Genomic DNA, 22,193 nt, shown 5'->3' on the forward strand with positions numbered 1-22,193 from the left:
GCCGCGGCTCCTCCCGGCGCCCGGCCAGCTCAGACCGCGGGGCTCCGCGGGCGGATGCGACCCTCCTCCTCCTCCTCCTCCGGGGACGGCCGGTTTCAGCTTGGGGCTTCCCGAGTCCACAGACCCCAGCAGAGGCCTTTGGCGCGCCTGGACCCAAGCCGCCCATGACTGCAGGGATTCGGTTTTCTGATCTCTGAATCTTGATCTTCGTTTGCGGCAGCCCCACTCCCGGGCGGGCTGTTCCTGCCGTCGTTTCTCCCGGAGCTGCTGCTGCCGCCGGACCCTCGAGGGAGAGCGAGGACGCCCACGCGGAGAGCGCCGGCGCCATGTACCAGAGCCTGGCCATGGCCGCCAACCACGGGCCCCCGCCCGGGGCCTACGAGGCGAGCCCGGGCGCCTTCAGCCCAGGCGGCCGCGGAGCTGCTGCTGCCGCCGCGGCGGTGCCGCTGCTGCCGCTCCAGCTCCCGGACGGCTCGGGCGACTCCTTCCCCTTCCTCCACCCGCCCTCTGGCTCAGGATCGGCAGGGGTCTCTCTCTCTCTTTTTCTCTCGCCTCACATCTCCTCTCTCCCCTCCTCTCTCTTCTCCGCCCCTTCCCCGGTTTCTGCTTCTCTCTCGCTCACTATCACGAGTGTGGAGTTGCGAAGTTCCAACCTCCCTCTCCTGCCTCGTCCACTTCTCTCCCGGGGTCCGAGGGCAGCCCTTTCCAACCCCCAGGGCGCCGGTGCGGGGAAGGAAAGGGGGAAGAGAAGGAGAAGGGAGGTAAGTAGGGTCGGGGGCAGGGGGAAGGCTGGGGCGAGGGGTGATGACAGTGAATGGGGACGCGGGTTCCGGACTTGGGTCGGACACCAGCCGCCAGCCAATGAGGATGAGGCGCATCCCGTCTCCCCTCCACCCCCCTGGCTGCCCCAACCTCTTCACCCCGCCTTAACCCGCTCCCACCCTACTGTGGCCTGGGGCGGGGGATGTAAAAGCTGCCTGTTCTTACAGCTAGTGAGAAGCGACCTCTGTCTGAGCCCGGCGGCGAAGGATGAGATAGGGCGGCGATTTCTGCCGACGGAGGGGAAGCCAGAAGGGATGGGGGTGGTATGGGTGTGGGGTGTGCCTTCGCGTGTCTGTTGGTCGAGTGAGGGGCTGAGGGGGAGGTTAACACCCATTTAAACAACCTAAAGAAGAAAAGAGATGTTAAGTTGAGTTGTCTGCTCTTGGCAAAAGCCTAGCCTGCCCCCCCCCCCCGCCAGGATACCCCAGCTTCTTTGGCCCTCAGCACTCAGTCGGCGTCGAGGCCGGTCGTGGGCCCCGCCGACCCCGCGTGCCCTGAGCGGCCCAGCATCCCTCTCCCAGGAGACAGACAGGTCCAGAGATGACTCATTTGCTGGGATTTGAGGAACAACTACCATCTCCCGCCACACTTCCCTATTCTTCACTCCAAAACACCTACATACCTACACACTCACACAGACATATTCTGGAGCATTATCGTGCAGGTAGATTTCCTAAATTTTAGTGAACTTGTTTCCATGTAGAAGTAAAGATCAGTGAGAACTTTCCTTTTCCATTCTGGAGTCACTAGTGGACCCTCCAAATGAGACCCAAGGCCCAACCAGCACTTTTAAAGAAGTTTTAAAGTACCATCTGTTATGCAAACTCTTCAGCCACCAACCCAGCTAGATCTTCAAAGTTTTCAGATCTCATACCAACAAGATGAAAAACATTTTTTCCCCCAGCCTCCTGGCTGTATGTGAGATGTCTTATACTTACTTGGTGTCTGCTGGGAGGCTGATAATTATCAGAGCCTACCCACAAGGGGGTAAATTTGAATCTCAAAGGATCTGAAGTTATTCTATTTCAATGGCATTGAGCTCACACTTTCAAACTGTCCAGCCTAGTATTTGATGAATTGAAATATACTCCAATCATTGACATGCATAATCTACTCTTCATCAGAACATTTAAATTGGAGGAGGTGTCCACTAGCTTGTAAAGGAGAGTGGTTTGAAGTTGCCAAAATTACTGAGATACTCAGCTCTTCCTGCTAGTATCAAGCAACAATGTCAATTCATTTTCAGTATCACTACACATAGATCAGAAAAAGGAGTTAAGTCTCAGGGCTCATCAGTAATTGTAGTGCTCTGCTTTCTGGATCCAGGTGGACTTTGAGAGTCAGTTTGTCTCAAAGACTTTATTTAAGAACAAACTCCTCCCACTGCAATCAAAGTGGTTCTGGGGGCTTATGAAATGCCTTCCTAAACCCCAGGCTAGCAGCTTTGGGAAATTTGATTCTCAGTCCTCAAAGGAACTTCCAGTCCTCAGTGAGGGAGGGTTGGGTCCTCTGGTAGGTTCAAAGAGGGAAGAAGGGTTGAAGGAAATAGAGGGCCCGGCAGAAGTGTCTGCGGACAAATCCTTGCCTGGACTTGGGATTGCGTCTGCCTAGCCTGGCACTTTGTGATGACGTTCATAACCTAGCTTGAGCCGGGAAAGGAACTCGCTTAGGCCACGCCAATGACTCTTCAGTTCAGAACAGCCTGCCCTCCCATCCCCCAACGTCGCCCTCCCCCACCCCCAAGACCTAGGAGTGAGAGTGAAGGGGACAAAAGGGCCAGCTGGTATTCATTCATCTCCTCACACAACAGGAGGGACAGTGGGGGACAACAGGGGTTGGGGACGAGGCTTTAAAAGTCTACCCTTTAAATGAATCCACAGTGGTATCACAGAAAAGGTCCAAGACATTTTGCTTGCTTTGAAGTTCTAGTCCAGGCTGACCACTCTGTCAGCAGCGAACCGAAGGGGCACGGAAAACACCGCAGATCTCAAGGGGAAGAAAACTTCCTTTTCTAAGAATCAAAGGAACTTAAAGTCCTCATACTCCAAGCCTCCAGCTCCAGGAAGCCAAGAGCTCCGGTGAGCCAGTCCTATCCAGATCCCCTTGAGGAACGTCTAAATCCCCGCCTCAGAGGATGAGGCAGGCCGGAAATCTTCCAGTAGAAGTTGGTCCTTGTCAGAGACCCGAGGGCACACACGTGATTCGGGGTCGGGGGTTAGGTGGGTCCCCAACCGGGAGATTGGCGCTGAGGGAGGGAAAGCCGTACCAGGCTCGGGCGGTCAAGCTCAGCCCCGCCCCCTCACCTCACTTTCTCCACCCTCTGAACTCTCTCCTACTCCCGAACATCCTCTGTTTCCTTGACTCTTCCAAATCCACTGGGCGAGGGATTCCCCTGCAGCTGGGACCCGCTTGCTCCTTGACCCGGGATCCGGATGGTAGTTTCTGAGCCTGGCCCCTCTCAGTTCCCTGGGAACGGTTCTAGGAGTCAGAGACCGCAGTGAGGCTAGGGAGTCAGGGGGCCGCGGGAAGGGCACCTTGCGGGGACACCATCACCTTGAAGTGGGAGAAGATACCGGTGTGGTCTAGACATTGACGCACAGATACATCCATGGCTTGAACTGGTAAAATGCCTATCCCACCCTCCGCTGGGAACGTTTTCCCTAACTGCCACTCTTAGTAAAAGCTGGATTCCGAATCCAGTAGGCTGCTGCAAATTTAACTGGTGGCGGAGACCAGAGACTCGAAGCTGGGAGATGGGAAGAGAAGCTCGGGTTTAAACTACTGTAGCGCGCATTCGCAATTTCTTCCCAGCACTCTGCCAACTTTTGGCAAACTTTCCCCCTTCCGCTCGCATCCCCCATGCCTCCACTTTCTTTCTGATGAGACGGGTCTCCAGGGCTAGTCCTTCCCGGTTCTGATTTTTGTCTTAAAGCCTTGATTGACGGTTGCAATTACAAAGGATGATGGCTCGGGGAGGCTCCCGCAGGCTTGATGAGCGCGAGAAGCGCAGCCCTGGCATTTTTAATCCCGGTTCAGCGTTACCCGGCCGTGCGCCCCATCCACCCCGCGGGGTGTAGCTGAGGAGGTCTCGCACTCCCGACCCGCGAGGATGTAAATGCCTTGTTCTCCCCGCCACCACCTTTCTTGCTGTTTCCCGCTGCTTTTCAGAGCGCCCCCCGGCCACAGCCCGCCCTTGACCAGAGAAGCGTGGGTCGGGCCACGCGCTTTATCGCGTGCAGGCTGCAGAGGGGACAACATGCCAAGCTTTTCAGGAGTGCTTGGAGTTTACTGGATTCGGCAAACACAAGGCCCGGGAAGGACGAGCGTGAACGATAGAACTCTCCCTCGCGGCCCCGTGTCGGGGACCGCGCGTGACCTGCCCAACCGCAGGCTTCCTTGGAAGTAATTTTTAATACCTTCACGCCTGCTATTTGGGGTCTTGAAGAAACTCGAATAAGTACTTCTCTCGTACCTCGTCGTGTCCACTTCTCAGATGCTGAAGAGATACAGATATTTTTCTAGGGGTCGCAGTAGACCGAGGGGCAGAAGCAAGTTTATTAGCTACTGAAGTTCGGGCTTTGCCTGTTCCCTCCATCTCCCTAACCCCTTCCCCCACCACCGCGGTTACTTTGGCTTTTCTCAGAAAATTAAGTGTAACAAGAACTCCAGAATTCGGCTTCTGACCTCTAAAGGGTGGGCTATAGATTCCGTCTAAGCGTCCCCCCGCCCGCCCACGCACTACGCACTCTTGCGAGGGGAGAAATTTCAGTACACACAAAAGTTACAAGGAGCACTGTACGACCCGAAGTTCTGAAAATAGAAATTTGAATAGATGAGAAGTTTTCGCTCGCTAGATAAAGAAAAAGTTCCCTTCTGCGGCACGTGTAAATTACTTAGGGGAACCATCAGTAACAGCTGATGCCACTGTTAGCAGTTTAGACGAAGCACCCCAGAAAGACTGCCGCCAGTCTTTGGAGGGTATGTGGGAGAGGGGGGCAGATCTTTATATATCCTGGTTCTATCTTTACGGAATGAGCGAGGAGAGCACTGGGAGTAACCCAAGCTCCTCCACTCTTTCTTCCAGACCAGTTTCCATCCTTGCTCTGAGGAAAGGTGAGATTTTTGCAGTTTGGCCAGGATCAGAATCCACGGCTCTGTAAAAAAAGACCACTGTTGAACTTTTTGGCTTTGTTTGCTTTGGGGCGTGGTCGAATCTAATCTACCGCTTCCTTTCTGTAATTGAAATGGAGATTTGAGTAGGCTCCAACTTAAAACTGCGAGAACATTTTGGGAATCACCCTATCCATACTCCGGACAAACCGAATTTGGAGTGATGTTCTGGAGCGCTGTAAGACCACCCACCAAGCGCGGACTGCTGAGTTGAACCCTAGTCTTGCGACTCCACCTCCCTCCGCACTCAGCCAGCACTAGGAAATAAACCCTTAGCATCACTTTATTCTAGGCTACTGTTCAACTGTTATCCGGCCAGACTGGAAGTTTCTTGAGGGAAGAAGTAATAACAAGCCACTTTGTTTCCGAATTCCTGTGTCCAGGAAGCATAAGAATGGACCAGCTCCCTTAAGAAAGTCCCGCGCCATGGGTTTCTGGTTTTTAAGTCAAAAGAGCTAAGGGCAGGCCAGAGATGTGGGGCGTCTAACAATTTGGGTCTCCTTTGGTCAACAAGTGAAAGGGTCGTCACCCTTAGGAATTCGGGAAAGTGTTAGCGTCTCGGAGGTTAGGCTGATGGCGCCATTGGCAGGATGCCGGCTTCTCCACCTTGAAAACAACTTGAGCGAGTGAGCCAGCCAGCGAGCGCCTAGGTTTGGGGCTAACTCTTTGGCTTCCTCGCAGGGTTACTTTTCAGACAACTTCGGAAAGATGCTTATGGTACCCGGCGGCGGGTTCCGACCGATGTTCTTTCCAATCCTACGGAACTGCTGGAGGAGGTGGAGCTTGGGGACCTGGCTGCTGGTTGCTGAGGCAGCCGCCGGCCTGATCCTGACCTCGGAATCAGCATTTACTGTGAAAAATAGTAGCGCTCTGTTTTGGACCAGCCTTTCATTGCAGGAAGCATGCCCTGGTTTGTGAAGTGTTTAAGAAGTATTCTCTACTCCAGGAGACAAATATAAGTTTGTTTTTAGAGAAGAAAGTCATCTCTAAGCCCAGGCACTTAAAGGTTGATTCTTACTCAAATTTCCCTCCTCATACTGCCCTACTAAGACTAACTATAACAAGTAGATGCTCTGAATTTCTCCTCGATCCTGTTCACCCTGCATGTTGCGCTCCTACAACCCTAACTATGAGCTGCCTTTCTCCAGAGAGCCTTCTAGAAAACTCCAGAATAGATCAGAAGTGGCTTCCCAGGCTTTGCTCTGCCCTCAGGGTTCCATGCAGTCTCCTCTACAATTTCCACTCCCTCCATACAATTTCCCCCCACCTCCACCCCTTTGGAATTCTACAAGGTTCTAGATCAGATTCCCACTGTGGAGTGAAGAAGAATATAAAAAGTCATATATAAATGTTTTAACTAATAATGTTATATCAACAAGGGCAAATAATTACTACCTTGAGCAGATTAATAAAGTAAATTTATAGCTGTATTAGAGGATGCCAGTAAAGCAATACACATTCCTTTGATAAATGTCAGTTCTTTGTCTTCTTCTCTTCCCTGCAACTTCACCCAAACTCTTCTTTCTATAAAGAAAACAACTAAACAGGAAATTGCTAGCCATTGAAGGGCTGTTAAAAATGTCTGACTGTGGGAGATACTTGCTAACCTGACTGTCTTGCACAGTGGATACAGTTCTCCACAACTCAGAAGTGCTCACGCAACTCATGACCAGCTGTGTTCAGGTTATCTGGATTTTAAAAGTAAGGATGGCTCACAATCCACTAAAAATAAGTCAGGTATGTCTTTTCTTGCTTTCTAATTACAGAAAATCACATAGAATGGAGTTTCCCAAAAGGCTGGAAAGGAGATAACCTTTATTGATTTGTCTGGTCAACTGCAGTCCCTTTGGCTCTCCCAGATTTAATCTCTGAAACTCTCACTGGTGATATTTCAACTCTTCCCAAGGGTTTCTTAAACCACAATACTCCCCCTAACACACCCCCACCCCCAACTCCTGAAGTTCCTTGAAGTCATATAGATTTCTCAGTGAAGCTTCTGTTCCTAAAAGTTAGTTCAACCCAAATAACTTTATTCTGAGGTAGATTGTAGACTTGGGAAGAAGAAAGTCTGACTCCTCCCCTGCTCAGAGCATCCACAGAGGTATTTGGGGCAAGTCTGGGCCTCCAGGTGAGAGTCTGCAACAGAGACCCTTCTCTAGCTTAGTGTGAGTTCAACCTGAATCCAGGATAACCCTGGACACTGTGTCTGGATAGTGGGGTCAAGTAAAGGAAAAAAAAAATGAATTACTGAGTTTTTCTTCCATAAGTTTCTCTTAGTTCAGTAAAAGAGGGGCTAACAAATATTTTAACTCTGGTCACAACTTGTGGATCCAGGTCAGGAAGGGCATCTGGAAAGCAATTTCATGGGATGGGACAGGGAGTAGAAGAGACACCTCAGTTAGCCTCCCAGAATGGCCTGGCTGGCCCACCCTAGCAGCAAGAGCAGACCATGGGCTTGGGTGACTGGTAGTCTCACTGCACCACGAATAAAGCTGGGTACAGAGCAGGCTGTCTCACTTTCCACTGTGTCGTTATTTTGGGGAGATCCTATGGGCACAGAGCTTGCTGGAATAAAATCAGACTCCAAGATTGTTTAGGGGACCAGATAGGAACCGACCTCACAGTCTTAATACAGTGCTTGCTTTGTGCATTATCTACCCCTAATTTTGCAGCTATGACTTCCAGTGGATAATACATTTTATATCGAATTGTATAATGTATTCTATAAATGCATTTTACCTAGAGAATTATATAAAATACATGTCAAAGGACAATGTTGGGCACATTACAGGGAGGGGAATGTCAATAAATAGCTGTATGACATATTGTCTGGCACACAAATCTGGTTCTTTTGTTGATATACATGGGTAATTTATTCTTTCTGTCTCTTTTAAGTTAGTACTTAAAAGAGATATCATTCTGGAAAATCACCCCATTTGAGAGAAATAAAAATCCTAAGCCAGATACCAAGAATCTGTACCAAAGCTACTTCACTTTTAAAGAAACAATTTGGTAATATCATGAATCTGTTGCTCTTATTCACAATGGAGGATGATCTTCAGCTAGGTAGAAAGAATAACTACCTTAATTCCCCTTGTCTATATGAGCACAGACATTTCTACAGTTATCATGTAACTATGTTGGCCCACCTAGGATCCACAGAGACAACTTATTTAATAAGCAGAGCCCATTTTCTACAACAACACAATGGAATGAATGTAGAGTTGGCACTCAGTATTGTTCTCTACATACAGTGGACTCAAGTTTGTGAACCACCTCCTACTCCCATCCCAACTCATATTTTCGTCTCCAAGCTGCCCTGGGCACTCAGGCACTCTGCAGATGCGTCTCTGGGTCTCCTCAGTGGCCTGCTCTGAGGAGTGGCAGTCGCAGAAAGACCCTGCTGCCAAGAGACAGGCTTCAGTGATGGCAGCCCTCCCTTCCTCACAAACACACACCCCCACGAACCCCCACCCCCGCCCAACACCACCACCACCACCACCGCTCTTTCTCTCCTTTTACCCTCTTGTGAGTCTCTCCAGCTAGAGAAAGGCTGGACTCTCAATGTCAACAGGCCTGTCTGGGTGACTAAAATGTTGCAAATGGGAACACCTCACAATCACTGATGGAGCTGCAATCCCTGCCGGAAAGAGGGGAGGGCTGCAAGCTAAATCCAAAAAGAGGTCACTTTGACTGGAAAATTGACTGAGATTTTGTCTTCCAGGGCTCTGGCACTCAGAAGAGCCCGGACAGGTTCAGGGTGAGGGGCAAACTCCCCAGGACCTTCTTAGGTACTTTTTTTTTTTCTTTTGAGCTTCTGAGTCTGGCAGTCCCTTGGGGGCAGACCTGGAGCCCCGCCATTCCCATACTTGTGGTTGTTATTTACTCTCTGTATGGAACCGCCTCTGTCCCAGGAAAGCCGGTGCTGAGCACCAGTATGGTCAGTGAAATGCGCTGAAACGCATTTGCGGAAGCAAAGTGAAATGCAGAGGAGTATCCTCTCTTTCCCTTACATGCTTTAATTCATTCCGAGGTCGGAGGGACTCCCAGGGATGGGACACTTTGGGAGGTCAGTGTGTGTGGTCTAGAATCCCCACTGGCTTCTTAATTTGCAGTCCCCAGCCCGACTGCACCAGACCAGAGCTGCGGCTGGCGTCCTCGCTCCCAGCGCGGGAGCGAATCTCCAAGCGCTCTGCACACGGGGCACGCGCCTTCCGCGTCCCCAGCTCGAGCGCGCTCCCGCGGCGAACCCCAGACGCCAGGCGGAGAGAAAGCTCAGCGCCTAAGCTCCCGGCTGGGGGCTCTTAGCCACGCACCGGGGCGATTTGGGCAGGAGATTTGAAGTCGGTCTGTGCGTGCGTCCCTTCCAACTCCTTTCTTGTTCCGTATTTTCTTTTTATCTGCAGAGCTATTGATTCTCTGCTGTGCTCTTCTTGCCTGCCCTGTGTAGTCTTTTTCGTGAGTATAGATTATTTTTTGGGAACTTTTTCCTCAATGATATACTTTAGGGTGTAGTTGGCCCATTAAAAAGCCAAAAACAAAAACCAAAAAACCGCCAACAGTCATTGCGTTCAGTGAAGTCAGCCTGCTACGAAGGTGGGCCAGACAAAGCCTCACGCGCTGATTTCCCTTCTTTAACAGCTTTAGAGCTCATGACAGGCCTCTGCAAATCCGCAGGGAAATTCCAGTCCCAAAGCTATGAGAAGAGACGTGGGTCCTTCGGTAACCAGGAGAGAGGAGAAGAGCTCACAGACTATGCTTACCGATGGCTGGGAACCACTGCCCTTCAATGATCTACTCTTCAGACTAACTGAATGTATTCTTGTCTTGCTGTATAACTATCAAGTCTGTGACTCCATTTTTGGTTCTTTTTGTAAGTGAAAATTAGCTCTACTTACTTATGTTTATAATAACAAGACAGGCTCATTAGTTTTGAAAATTAGGTGGTAACTTGGAATGTTCTGATTTTTTGCAAAATTTTTATTTGCCAGAAAAGCAAAAAAGGTTTTCTACAGTGTTTGCAATGAATGAAACACCACACTGTGGTGTGGCTGGAAACTTCACACATATGTGGAAGCTTTCTCTTAAAGTTTGACCAATGATCATTCCATATGGTTAACTTGCTTCAAGTTAATCAAAGCTTTAGCATGTTATTTTTGATAAAAATTATCAGAAATTATTAGGGATGAAATAGATATATTATGCATTCTAGTTTCTGTTTTATGCTAATAATACAATGACATCCCAGATGAGTGTCTATATTGAATGATGTTTGGCATTGTGCATTTGATTTTGTTTTGAACTTCAAATGTGTGATATACACATGAATTGATGTGATTTCAATAAACACAACAGGGAAAACAATGACTTAAAATACCAGATACATCAATGAGACTACATTACACGCATTCATGTTTTAGAATAATAAATAGGTGATAAATAAAGCAGCTACTTACCAATAGGTGTAAGTCCGTGCTTTAAAGATTCTTGTAAATTCCCCGTGTCTGCATTAGAAGACATTCTGTGTGAAATTAAAGGCAGTCGTTTTGCTTAAAGAAGAAATCATTGAGCATAAGAAAAAATGCAGCTTGTCAAATGTTGTGGCCTTTGGGAGGACCCTTCAGACTACAGTAACCCTTAGTGAAAGTAAGTAAAAGCTTAAAAAAAAAATCAAGAATTCAGAAAGTAACAAGTAAGTCTTTCCCTGGACTCTGTACTTTTTCCAGCATTGGTGACCTGCTGTAAACCATGTATCCAGTTTCGTGATGGTTTCTAATCAGAAGAATGGAAACTTTTGATAGGTTTGCTCTGATCACATGACACTATGCAGGTTGATAAGAGGACCCTGTTATAAAGTGACAGCAAAAGAGATAAGAACTCTTGGCAGATAATGGTCAAGAAATGATTAACTCAGAAGTGGAGAGGTGCTATGCATCATAGAGAGTGGAAAGTTGTAAAACCGAGGGGTCAGAGGAGCATACTTAGTGGATACTTAGTACAAACCAGCTTAAAGCCTCTAACTAAACTTAGGCTGTGACATACGCCCCTTGATGTCATCACCTCTGCGTAGAGGACAGACGTAGCTCTTCTGACCTCTGTAAATATATTCTAGACGATAACATTGGCAGACATTAATTCTTTAAGTGATGACTAGAGATACGATTGACACTTAGAAAAACTACAGGTGGCATGTTTAAGCTTAGGATAATTTATTTATTCATGTTTTGATCAGCCAACTTATTCATTTGCTGAGGAGTTTACCTCGAGTTGTTTGAACATTGGTCAGTTGGCTAAAAGAGCAGCCTAATACTTCAACTCCAATAAAGTAAAATGTATTTTTGAGAAGATTTCTGGCTTGATGATGAATATGTAATATTTTCCCATAATTCTAAATTTATTATTCTTTGCCAGAACCCATGGAAAAGATCTGGATTACTTTTGAACTTAAAAACAAACAAACAAACAAACAAAAAACCCAACATCCAACAAACCAGCAGACTCTTGCTGAATTATTTCTACTATATTAGGCTCTTATTGACCAACTCTACTATTTTTCAGATTAATAAAACCTGGATTTTTTCCCCCAAAGGTTTTTCAATGCATAACTAACTGGGGTATAGAACATAAGGTGCAGAGGGTGGGAGAATTCACCAGAGACAGAGTAGGGAGCAGAACAGGCAGATCTACTGAAATACATTGCTAAGGGGAGCAGTGGGCAGACAGGAGAGATCTGTTGCATCATGTGGGTCAGCACCTTGACTAGGGATTGAATTTGTGACATGCAGTGGCTGCTAATAGTTCCATAGTGCTGAGTTTTAACTCATGCAGCAAGGGAGGGCTCACAACCTGATTGTTAGAGTAATGCATTCTTTGAGAAATATTGTGGACCAGTTAATTGTTGCTCTGTTGTAATTTTGTTAATGGAGGAAACTTTTTTTTAGGGGGTCTGAGAAACTATTTGGAAACCTCAAAATGTTTATGGAAAGCATTTTTCCTTCAATATTGTGCTTCTGGGGATTAGATTTGACCACACATATAGTAGCAGTACCAGGAAAATAATGTTTCACATAAGATCGTTATTTCCCTTATAAAAGAAGTTCAGCTGGAGGTGGTCCAGGGATGGTACAGGGGCCCTATGACGTTCAGAATCTGATTCCTTTCATTTTGCTCTTCTTCATATGTTGTCCTCATGTTCCAAAATAGCTGCCAGAGTGGTAGCCACCACTATCAGGTAGCCACCACAGGTAGCACTGTGGTGGAAGGGGAGAGAAAGCCTGTTCCTTTTATATTATTGTTTTTTTAAGATTTCTTTATTTATGCATACAAGAACTGGGATACAGGCCAGAGATGTGGGGGGTGAGAGGATTCACTAGAGAGAGCAGGGAGCAGAACAGGTAGATTGACAAAGTACATTGCTGAGGGGAACAGTGGGCAAGGGAGAAGAGATCTGCTGTGCCATGTGGGTAGCCATCCTGGCCAGGGATCAAACTGGTGCTGCAATGGCTGGAGATAGTTTCATAGTGCTGTGCTTTAACCCATTGTGCCATTAGGAAGGGACCTACCTGCTCCTTTTAAAGGCGCTTCTCAAAATTATCACATAAACACTTTGCTTACTTCTCACAGGCAGAAATTAGATATATACATTTACTCTTAGCTGCAAGGGAGGCTGGAAAGTGAATATTTTAGATGAGCAAGTAAGATGAAGATTGGGTGATTATAATCATTCATGTCAGTTTATTGCTGTTATTTCTTCAAATAATCAAGTAGTGACATTGCACACGATTGCAAATATACTTATGTGTATGTTAAAAGATATAAAAATATAAAGCAGCTCTTCTCTTAAAAAAGAATTAGTATCCTCCCAAATTACTAGTCCCCTAAATTTTTTTGCCAACATGAATTATATATGTTAGCATTTCTAGTATTAGACACTAAAATTGAGACAGGAAGCCATTATTAATTACTTATAGATAATTATCATAAAATAACAGTGCATTATATTTTAATATAAATAACACATATTAAGTTAAAAGTAGCTATTTTTCTAAGCAAAATAATTCACAAAACAGGATTCTCACAGGTCTGTTTAATGTCCAGTTTAATAGACTACAGCTGGATCTTCATCTCTGTATCAGCATTCTGTCTAAGTCTGTAATGATATATCACTTTTTTTGAAGTACATTAGAAAATATGGTATTTGAAATAGGAAATTAGGAAAGGGATGTAGAATATTATAATGACTTTTAGAAAGAATTATGAATGTTTTCCCTTAATACTACACCCAAAATCCACAAGTGGTATATTCTTAAAAGATTAGTTGAAATGTGGTATTCAAAACTACACCTTTAAACTTTTTGTTCTTTATCATACTAAAATTCACCAGCTTGTTTTATGCTTCACGTGCACCTTTTCATGTATGCCTATTTTTATTATAATTTACATTGATAATTTGAAAAAATAAAATGTTCATCATATTTGCAAAATTTCCGGATGTTCACTATACATTATCAAAATGTCTTTCCCCTAATATTACCACTAATCTCAGCAAAGGTTTTTAAATACATGGAAACAGTCAAACGCATTAGGAAGAGACAAGTTTTCTAAAAATCCATATTTTCACTTGAAATTCTTGAGACAGGGTCACTTCATTTGTATTTGGGAAATGTCTCCAAAATACCCATGTCTGAATTACCACAGTTTGCCTATATTCGTAAATGTCAAAATAATGTTACACTAAAAGCAGCTAGATTAGGGCCCTCCCTGGTGGTGAATCAGGTTAAAGCACAGCACTAAGAAGCTAGCCGTGGCCGCTTCAGCACGAGTTCAATCCCAGCTCCGGAGGTGACCCACATGGCACCAGACCTTTTCTGACCCGCCCACTGCTCCCCTGGCAATGTACTTCTCGATCTGCCAGTTCTGCTCCCCACTCTGCCTCTGGTGAATCCTCTCACCGCCCCTGCACCTCGGGCTTGTACCCCAGTTCTGTATACATAAATAAATAAATCTTTTTTTTTTAAGCAGCTAAATTAGCTTGCAGCTCACACAAGTGCAGCAGAGCTTCCTAGAATCAGACATCCTGCTTTGACCTCAGCATTCAGTGACCGCCATCCCCCCCCCAAAAAATGGCAAAACTTGTGGGCACTATAAATAAGGGGAACTCAGAATTCTCGTCTTGATTACGTTTTATGAAGCAGTCATGTTCTTGAAGAATAGCACAGATCATATATGGAATACACGGTTAATATTGTAATCAGAGAAAACTACAATTAGAACTTCTTCATTAAGCAAAATGACCTGTCAGTTTGGTTTATTTTAAATGTGTGTTTTTAGGTTTTATTTTTGTACTGCTGGGGATATGGAAGGAATCCAAATTGGATTAAAATAGATTATATCTTCTTTTGAAAAAACATTGTTACACTCCTCCTCTCCCCTGCCCCACTCCAGGAGAAAAGAAAGCATGTTGAGATTTTTTCTGGGAATAGAAACTTCCTGTGGTCAGTCAAGGTCAGCATCCTAGCCAGAGGCTGCTGGTTCTGAATGTGTTGTAAAGGGACCTACAGAATAAGGGACCTACAGACCTGGAGGAGTTGTGGGGTCCATTCTCCCTGGGTATTACTTTAGGAACCTATCATTTTGGCCGCTGTTATGTCTCTTCATCTTTTTGAAACAGATATCAAGATTCTTTAGGAAGGCACTCCTTACACTTTGTGAAACAACATCAGGAGGTTAGAATCCCATTTCTGTATAGTCTATTCATTTCTTTAGGGTAGTAAAGTTAGGAAACTCATTGGTGTTTCCTTGAAGCACTTTGAAGCGCTTTCGATAGAAGGTGTATGGGAGGGATGGTGCGAATGAATATATCCGCCAGGACCTACAAGGCAGAAAAAGAGGAGTAGAAAGCTAGAAATCTACTCCATCAATTAACAGATTGTAATAATTAAATCTGTTGTTTAAATCAGGATGCTAGTGGGGCTATTTTTTTTTAAGTGAGACTAAATCTCAACTTTAATTTCTGTGGAGGAATAACTTAAGTTTTATTTATTTATGCACACAGAAATGGGGTACAAGTCAGAGGTTTAGGGGGATGAGAGGATTCACCAGAGATAGAGTGGGAGCAGAATAGGCAGATGTACTGAAATATACTGCTGAGGGGAGCAGCAGGCGGGGCAGGAGAGGTCTGCCACACCATGTGGGTCAGCTCCCTGGCTGGAAATCGAACTCTTGCTGCAGTCACTCCAGATAGTGCTGAGACTTAACTCTTGAGCCATGGAGGCCCTGTGTTTTATTTTCGACAGAAGTTCTGCCTGGGTCCCAGATCCTACTGAGACTATTTTAGGTGCTTTCATGCAATTGCTATAACTTAATAGCATTACGAAGTGATTTGCTTTGAGTTTATTCCTTTTTGTATATGGCTAATAAACCATGTAATGGTACAGAGATCAAATTTCACACTTTGTTATATGCCTTTGACAGAGAGAACTACTTTATAAAATACAGGAAAAAAGATGAGAGATGATAGAATTAACAGGAATCTCACACCTCCTCCCAGAAGCTTTAAGAGCAGTATTTGCTATTTGTCACTCTCTTACTCACTTTCCTGCAGAATTTACTGGCATGCTGAGGAAACATTACATTAATAAGTTACTTTGGTCTTTTGAAGCTTATCTATCAGGCTGACTTAATAGAAATAGGTACTGAGTACTTTGTGAGAAGTGAACATGTTTTTGTGAAAGTGTATCTGCAGCTACGTTCACGTGTGTAACAGGTAACAGGTGCTCAGAACCAGCTCACAGAGCTAGTAGGTGACCGTTCTGGCAAAAAACACAAAACAAGCCACAGTCTTCATGTTTAGCATATGTTTTTCTCGGTCAAGATACAGTCTCTTCCTAATTCTTTTGGCAAATGTGGGCACTTAGCCTGGCAGCACTGCCTTTTAAACATCTTCACTATCCCTCCAACTTGTCAGTCACCAACACAGAGCAAACTCACAATGACTCACATTCACAAGGATACATGTTTATCAGGATAAAACATTATTTGCTAACTGATTTCAGAAAGGATTTGTAAATAATTGACAGATAACTAATGACTCCAAGGCATCTTTGCCAAAATCTAGAAGGCATTCAACAATGTCATCTGAACCCATGTTACATGATGTTGTTAAGTGCAGTTAATGAGTTACAGTCACTAAACTTCCTGAATATGCTCTTCAGTGCCGTTATGGGGTATCCGTGAGGAACTGATATTCTTGTAAAATTGGATTTGTGCTGAGCACAGTACATGACCTATACTAGAAAGGCCCTTTAAGTGTGTTTATAATTGGAGTTTATTATAAGCACCCTAAATTACTTATCATTCAAATGGACTAATTTGTACCCGATAGTGGAGAGTTTACAGAAAACTTCCAAATACTGAACCAATTCGTTCTTGCCAAACCATTGTTTACTAGTGCATCTTCACACTAATAAAGGCTTTGGCACCGATTTTACTTAGGACCTGGGCTAGGATTGGTATTTTTTATTAATCAGTTTTCTTAACAACCTTCTAACCTCCACATTATGTAAGATGGGAGGATGGCTGGTTTGGGAAAGGGGTGACTAAGTAAAGATTGTTTCTCATTTTTTTCAATTAACTGTGAGAAATGTGGCACCTGGCAGGAAAGATAAGTGATTTTTACACAGTACTATTATGGCCAGGTAAATATTACTCACTTTTGATAGCACTAATAATTAAACAGAGCCTTAGTCAATCTTCTGGCAATTGAATTATCGGAGTCATCACTGTTCTGTAGGCTGCGTGAGTTCCCTGTGAGTGTGACCATCTATGTTCTGTGTCTGATGCCTGTGGCTCCTATCTTTATTTACAGTACGTAGAAGAAACTCAGCTCCACTTGGTTTCCATTTAAAGCCTTTACAGACGTTTGGGTAAATAATTGAATAATTTAATGATCTCAAAATCACTTTAATTATTTCAGATATGTAAAATGTTATTTACTATTGTAAATATTTAATATATTTGACATTTATATTAATAAATATTTTAAATGTTTAAGTATTTAAATTCATTTCATGGATTTAGACATTCAAATTCATGAAACTGAATGCTATATATTACCTAACATTATCACATTTTCTGGTAAACACATTAATTAAATAATATTTCAAATAAAGTGTTTTATCTCTAGAATCAAATGTTTTGGGACTACCTAACTTTGATTTGTGTTCCAGTTAGTCTAATGGACATTGCTTTTTTTTTTTTTGCTCTTGCAATCTTTTGTGAAAAAAATTTAATCAAAAATGATAAAATAGAATTTAAAAATATGGATTCCTTAAGCAGTTTCTTAATTGATGTTGCGCTGATTAGTCAGAACATCAACCTCCCCACCATAATCAAATGAGGCCATCACTACACATAGCTTCATTTTCCATTGGATTTTGAGAAAGGATAAAACTGAAAAAGAAAGATTAATAGTAAAAAACTGAAAATACTTATAAACGTCATCTTATGCAGTATGAAACAAAGGCAAGAAATGAGTTTTGAAGAGCAAGGCTTCTTTCTGCCTGTTTTTTTTTTTTTTTTAATTCCCAGGAATCTCATGAGTTTGCCTTCAAACATTATTTATTTAGATACTATGGATGTCCTTCAGATCCTTTTGTATTTCCTAGAAAACCACAAGCTGTCTAATTTTTCAATATGTTCCTAATAATTAAGAAGAAAAAAGCTGAGTTAATAAAAAATTTGGAAGTGGGACATTAATAATCCATTCTCTCATTAACTTTCATTCCCACAAAATTTAATTGTGCTGTATTTAAATTGAGTAATTTCTTGTCCCTCATATAATCTTAAAACTTTATTGCAATTAATTATATTAATTCAGAATTTATGTGAGGTTTAGAACAGCTCTGTTACTAGAAATATAATTTTTGACTAGTTTTTGACCTCTCTTTCCCTCTATATCTTTATGCACCATTCCTGTGCTTATCAAGCACACATTCTATGCCAGGCACCCTGCTAAGTACTTTACATACAGTCATTCATTTGTCAAAATAATTATTTCACTTACCTCTATTTTACCCATGAAAAACTGAAAATTTTAGGTGATTTGCCTAATACCTCACATGTAATATATGATAGAACTTAATTCATATCTATGCTTGACATCAGTGCTCAAGGTCTTCATCATTAGAAGAATCTGCCTTGAAAAATTATCTTATGAATTAAATGATATGTAGCCTGGCTCATGCCAATCACTCAGGAAATATCAGTTGTCAATAATATTGATGACTGGAAAGGCTTCCACTGGGGAAATGCAAAGAACTTTACATGTAAAGATTATAATGCTTTATGCCCATCAAGGATGTAAACATAAGTAAAATAGTGGGATATTGTAAGTTCAGGTTCGATTCATCATGTCCAAAATGGAACTCATTATCTTTCATCTCAAATGTCACTTTTTTTTTTGATAATGTTCTCACCAAATCGCTATATCAAAAATTTGGCACTTACTCTAAGAACTCTTCTAATTTACTTAGCATGTCTATCCAGTTAAAAGCTCAGTGCATTCTGGGGCCCTCCCTGGTTGTGCACTATACTGTGAAGCTGAGCCAAGCCGAGCCAAGCAGAGGCAGCTTCAGTGAGAGTTCGAACCCTGGCCAGGGAGGTGACCCACTGGGCGCAGCAGACCTCTCCTGTCTTGCCCACTGCTCCCCTCAGCAGTTCAATCCACCTGTTCTGCTGCCCACTCTGTCTCTGGTGAATCCTCTCACCAGTCCTGCACCTCTGGCCTGTACCCCAGTTCTGTATGCACAAATAAATAAATCTTAAACAAACAAAAAATAGCTTAGTGCATTCTGTTTCCTTAACATCTCTCATTGGCATCCCCTCCTTTCTAGCCCTGCCTTTGCGTTGACTTTGCAACATGCCCCTTGAGACCTCACTTGAGAGCCAGGGGGACTGAAGGTGTGGCTAGGTCATATCACCGATGATGTGATTTCTATGTTCCCTTTAATGTTTTTTCCTCACTGTGGGTGCAGCATGAATTGAGTCAGTGGGGAGGTTAAAGATGAACACATGTGGCACCTCCAGCCAGACCACATAGCTGGTGGCCCTCATCGCATCTCAATTCACTCACTTCTCTCTTAATGGGTCCTAATCCTTTTTTTCTTTTTTTAAAGATTTATTTATTTATGCATACAGAACTGGGGTGCAGGCCAGAGGTTCAGGACTGGTGAGAGGATTCACCAGAGACAGAGTGGGCAGCAGAATAGGTAGATTGACCGAAATACACTGATGAGGGAAGTAGCAGAGATACAGGAGAGGTCTGCTGCGCCAGGTGGGTCACCTCCCTCCCTAGGGATCCAACACATGCTGCAGTGGCTGCAGACAGCCTCACAGTGCTGAGACTTAACCCCTGTGCCACCAGGGAGGGCCCCAGTGATTCCTGATCTTCATTCTGGCTTCCTCTAAGCTGTCCTCTAGACTTCTGCTTAATTAATTCTTGTAAACAATATCCTGAAGCTTGATAGCATTTAATGATCCGCCATACTATTTAGAATCAAATTTATCTCTTAAGTTTGATACTTAAGATCCTGTAGCATCTGATCTTGTTCAAAATGTCTCTCTCACTTGCCTTCACATTCACTCTGTGCTCTAGTGACAAAGAACTACTGGTCGTTCCTCGACACATCATGATGGCTGGTGTTTCTGTTCATTCATCCCTTCATTTGTTCATCAACTAAAGATGTATCTTTCTTCACTAGTGGGGCAAATGGCAACAGAGGAAATAGTTAACCATTGGGGGGTGGCTGAATAAATTATAGGCTCTCCATTCCTTTGGCTATAGGACAGCTCTAAAAAGCACTAAGTAGAGCCTAATAGGTGGTTTAGAAGGATTCAAGTAAAGTATATCCTTGCATGTGCAAAGCAAGAGGACTAGGTGAGTGGGAGGACCAAACAAAGAAGATAATTTCAGAGACTAGGGGAGGAAATGGCAAAAGAAAAATCATCATGGTAAATGGGATCAAATTGTTAGGAAATAAAGAGGGTGGGGGATTGTCTTTAGTGGGACCAAATGGGAGTGGTGAAATCTATGGTGATCTCTCTGGTGTGAACTGAGGGCTGATCACTTGGGAGTTAAACAGAGTAAGGTGTGTCTATCCCTGTCTCCTAGGGTGCAGGGCTGGGCTACTTTTTTAGCGATTACTTGCTAGTTTTTGGTTCCTGCTATGTGGCAGACACTGGGCTAAGCTCTAATAAGATTGTTTTTTTTTCTGGCCCTCCCTGGTGGCGCAGCGGGTTAAAGCACAGCACTGAGAATCTAAAGCCTCTTCCTCATGAAGCCTCTTCCTCATGAGTTCGATTCCCACCTGCCCCTGAGGTGACCACGTGGTGTGGCAGACCTCTCCTGACCCGCCCGCTGCTCCCCTTAGCTGTGTACTTCCTCAATCTGCCTGTTCTGCTCCCCACTCTGTCTCTGGTGAAGCCTCTCACTGCCCCTGAGCCTCTGGCCTGTACCCCAGCTCTGTATGCACAAATAAATACATCTTTAAAAAAAAAGATTGTTTCTTTTCTTTTTTTTTTAAGATACATTTATTTATGCATAAGAACTGCTATACAGACAGAGGTGTGGGGGTGAGAGGATTCAACAGAGCAGAACAAGCAGATCCACTGAAATATACTACCAAGGGGAGTAGTGGTTGAGACAGGAGAGGTCTGCTGTGCCTGTGGGTCACTCCCATAGCCGGAGATTGAACTCCCACAGCAGTGGCTTCATGGTGCTGCCCTTTAACCCCTTGAGCTACTAGGGAGGGCCCTGTAATAAGATTGTTTCAATCAATCACTTCAAGCCTCCTGTAGTAGGGAATGATATTAGTCCATGGAGGTCAATATCTCCCAGAATAAGAACACTGGGTATTTGTAAAGTTAAATTATATTTCCTAGGTTGATTCTCTAGTAAGAGATGGGTCTGGTGGGGTATGGTAATGTACATTTGCATAGGTATGAAACTATTCCCCTGAGTCATGGATAGTGCTATAAAATCACACTACATCAATAATAAAAATATAAAAAAGAAAATGAAACGGGTCCATCTGCTTCTAGGGCCAGGGAACTCACCAGTGCTTCCCTCCGTTTCTGATGGAGCTGGGACTAGGCTTGGCTTCACTGTTCGTCAAATAAGGTCAAGTGCGTCCTGTCGGTCACGGTGGCTCTCAGTATTTTAATAAATTGACATATAATTATTGACATTCTTAGGGTGCTGTCTAGTGATCTGCAAAGAGACAGAATCCTGCAGCAGGAGAGCAAATCAAGGTCAAGGTGTCCCTGAGAGATGGCAGAGCCTGGTTTCAGTGGCCACAGTGAAGGGATGCTGTGGCCATGCCCTTTTTTGTGAGGCCTGAACTGGTTTCGGAGTCCCATCTGCCAATTCATTGCATATGAGTCATCAGTGACAAGACAAGAAAATTGAAGACAACAAGCAGATCCTGAATGGAGGTGGTATTTTCCTGTACTCATGAACAAGGGAGGGGTAGCCTGAAGTTGGTTAAATAGGGGACATGAACAAGTTAAGTAAGTAGCAATACCAAAACCCAGTTATTTTTAAAAATGAAGATTTGAATCCTGAAGCCTTTAGCAGTAGAAAAGCCAAAGATGAAGACATTCGAGAATATGTATTTTATTTATTTATTTTTAAATTTATTTTTACAACATTCTTCATTTTGTGCCTTTTTCCATCTGGGCTGTAATCTCTGTGGACTTCGCACCACCAATTCACCTGTGAGCCATCACCATAGTTCCCTGCACCTTTTCCACCCCATTTTTGTTCCCATTCCCCACTCGACCCCACCCCACCACTGTTAAATGTCTCTGGCATATAGTTGTCATCGTTTTTCGTCTTTTCTTTATTTCAAATGCTTCTCTCTTCTCTACCCTCACCCCTGTCATCTCCCCCCCCCCCCTTATGCTCCTGCTATGAGTGAAACCCTTGGTATTTTTCTTTTTCTTTCTGGCTTTTTTCACTAAGCACGATCCCTTCCAGCTCTATCTCAGGATTCCTAACGTGTTACTATTTTTTTCAGAAAACATCATCTCCCCCCCCCCCCTTTTATTTGAGCAATTTAAACAAGTTAATCTTCTTAGAGTGTGGTTTTGTGAAATATTAAAACTAGGTTTACTATATGATCTGAAAATTGCACTCCTAGGTT

General features: G+C 44.0%; 1 protein-coding gene across 2 annotated transcripts in view; it reads right to left on the reverse strand.

Annotated features, from left to right (window-relative positions):
* Positions 1-10,714, reverse strand: part of NR5A2 (nuclear receptor subfamily 5, group A, member 2) — a 126,457-nt gene extending 115,743 nt beyond the window's left edge. Inside the window, exon 1 of one of the 2 annotated variants that reach the window (XM_004685478.2) lies at positions 10,449-10,714. In XM_004685478.2, coding sequence (XP_004685535.1) covers positions 10,449-10,512 — 64 coding nt within the window. In that variant the 5' untranslated portion in view covers positions 10,513-10,714. The remainder of the gene's footprint in view (positions 1-10,448) is intronic. The other variant, XM_004685476.2, reaches the window with a different exon arrangement.
* Between the last annotated feature and the right edge of the window lie 11,479 nt (positions 10,715-22,193).

Source organism: Condylura cristata, unplaced genomic scaffold (assembly GCF_000260355.1).
Source record: "Condylura cristata isolate star-nosed mole 26May11 unplaced genomic scaffold, ConCri1.0 scaffold00018, whole genome shotgun sequence".
NCBI lineage: Eukaryota > Metazoa > Chordata > Mammalia > Eulipotyphla > Talpidae > Condylura > Condylura cristata.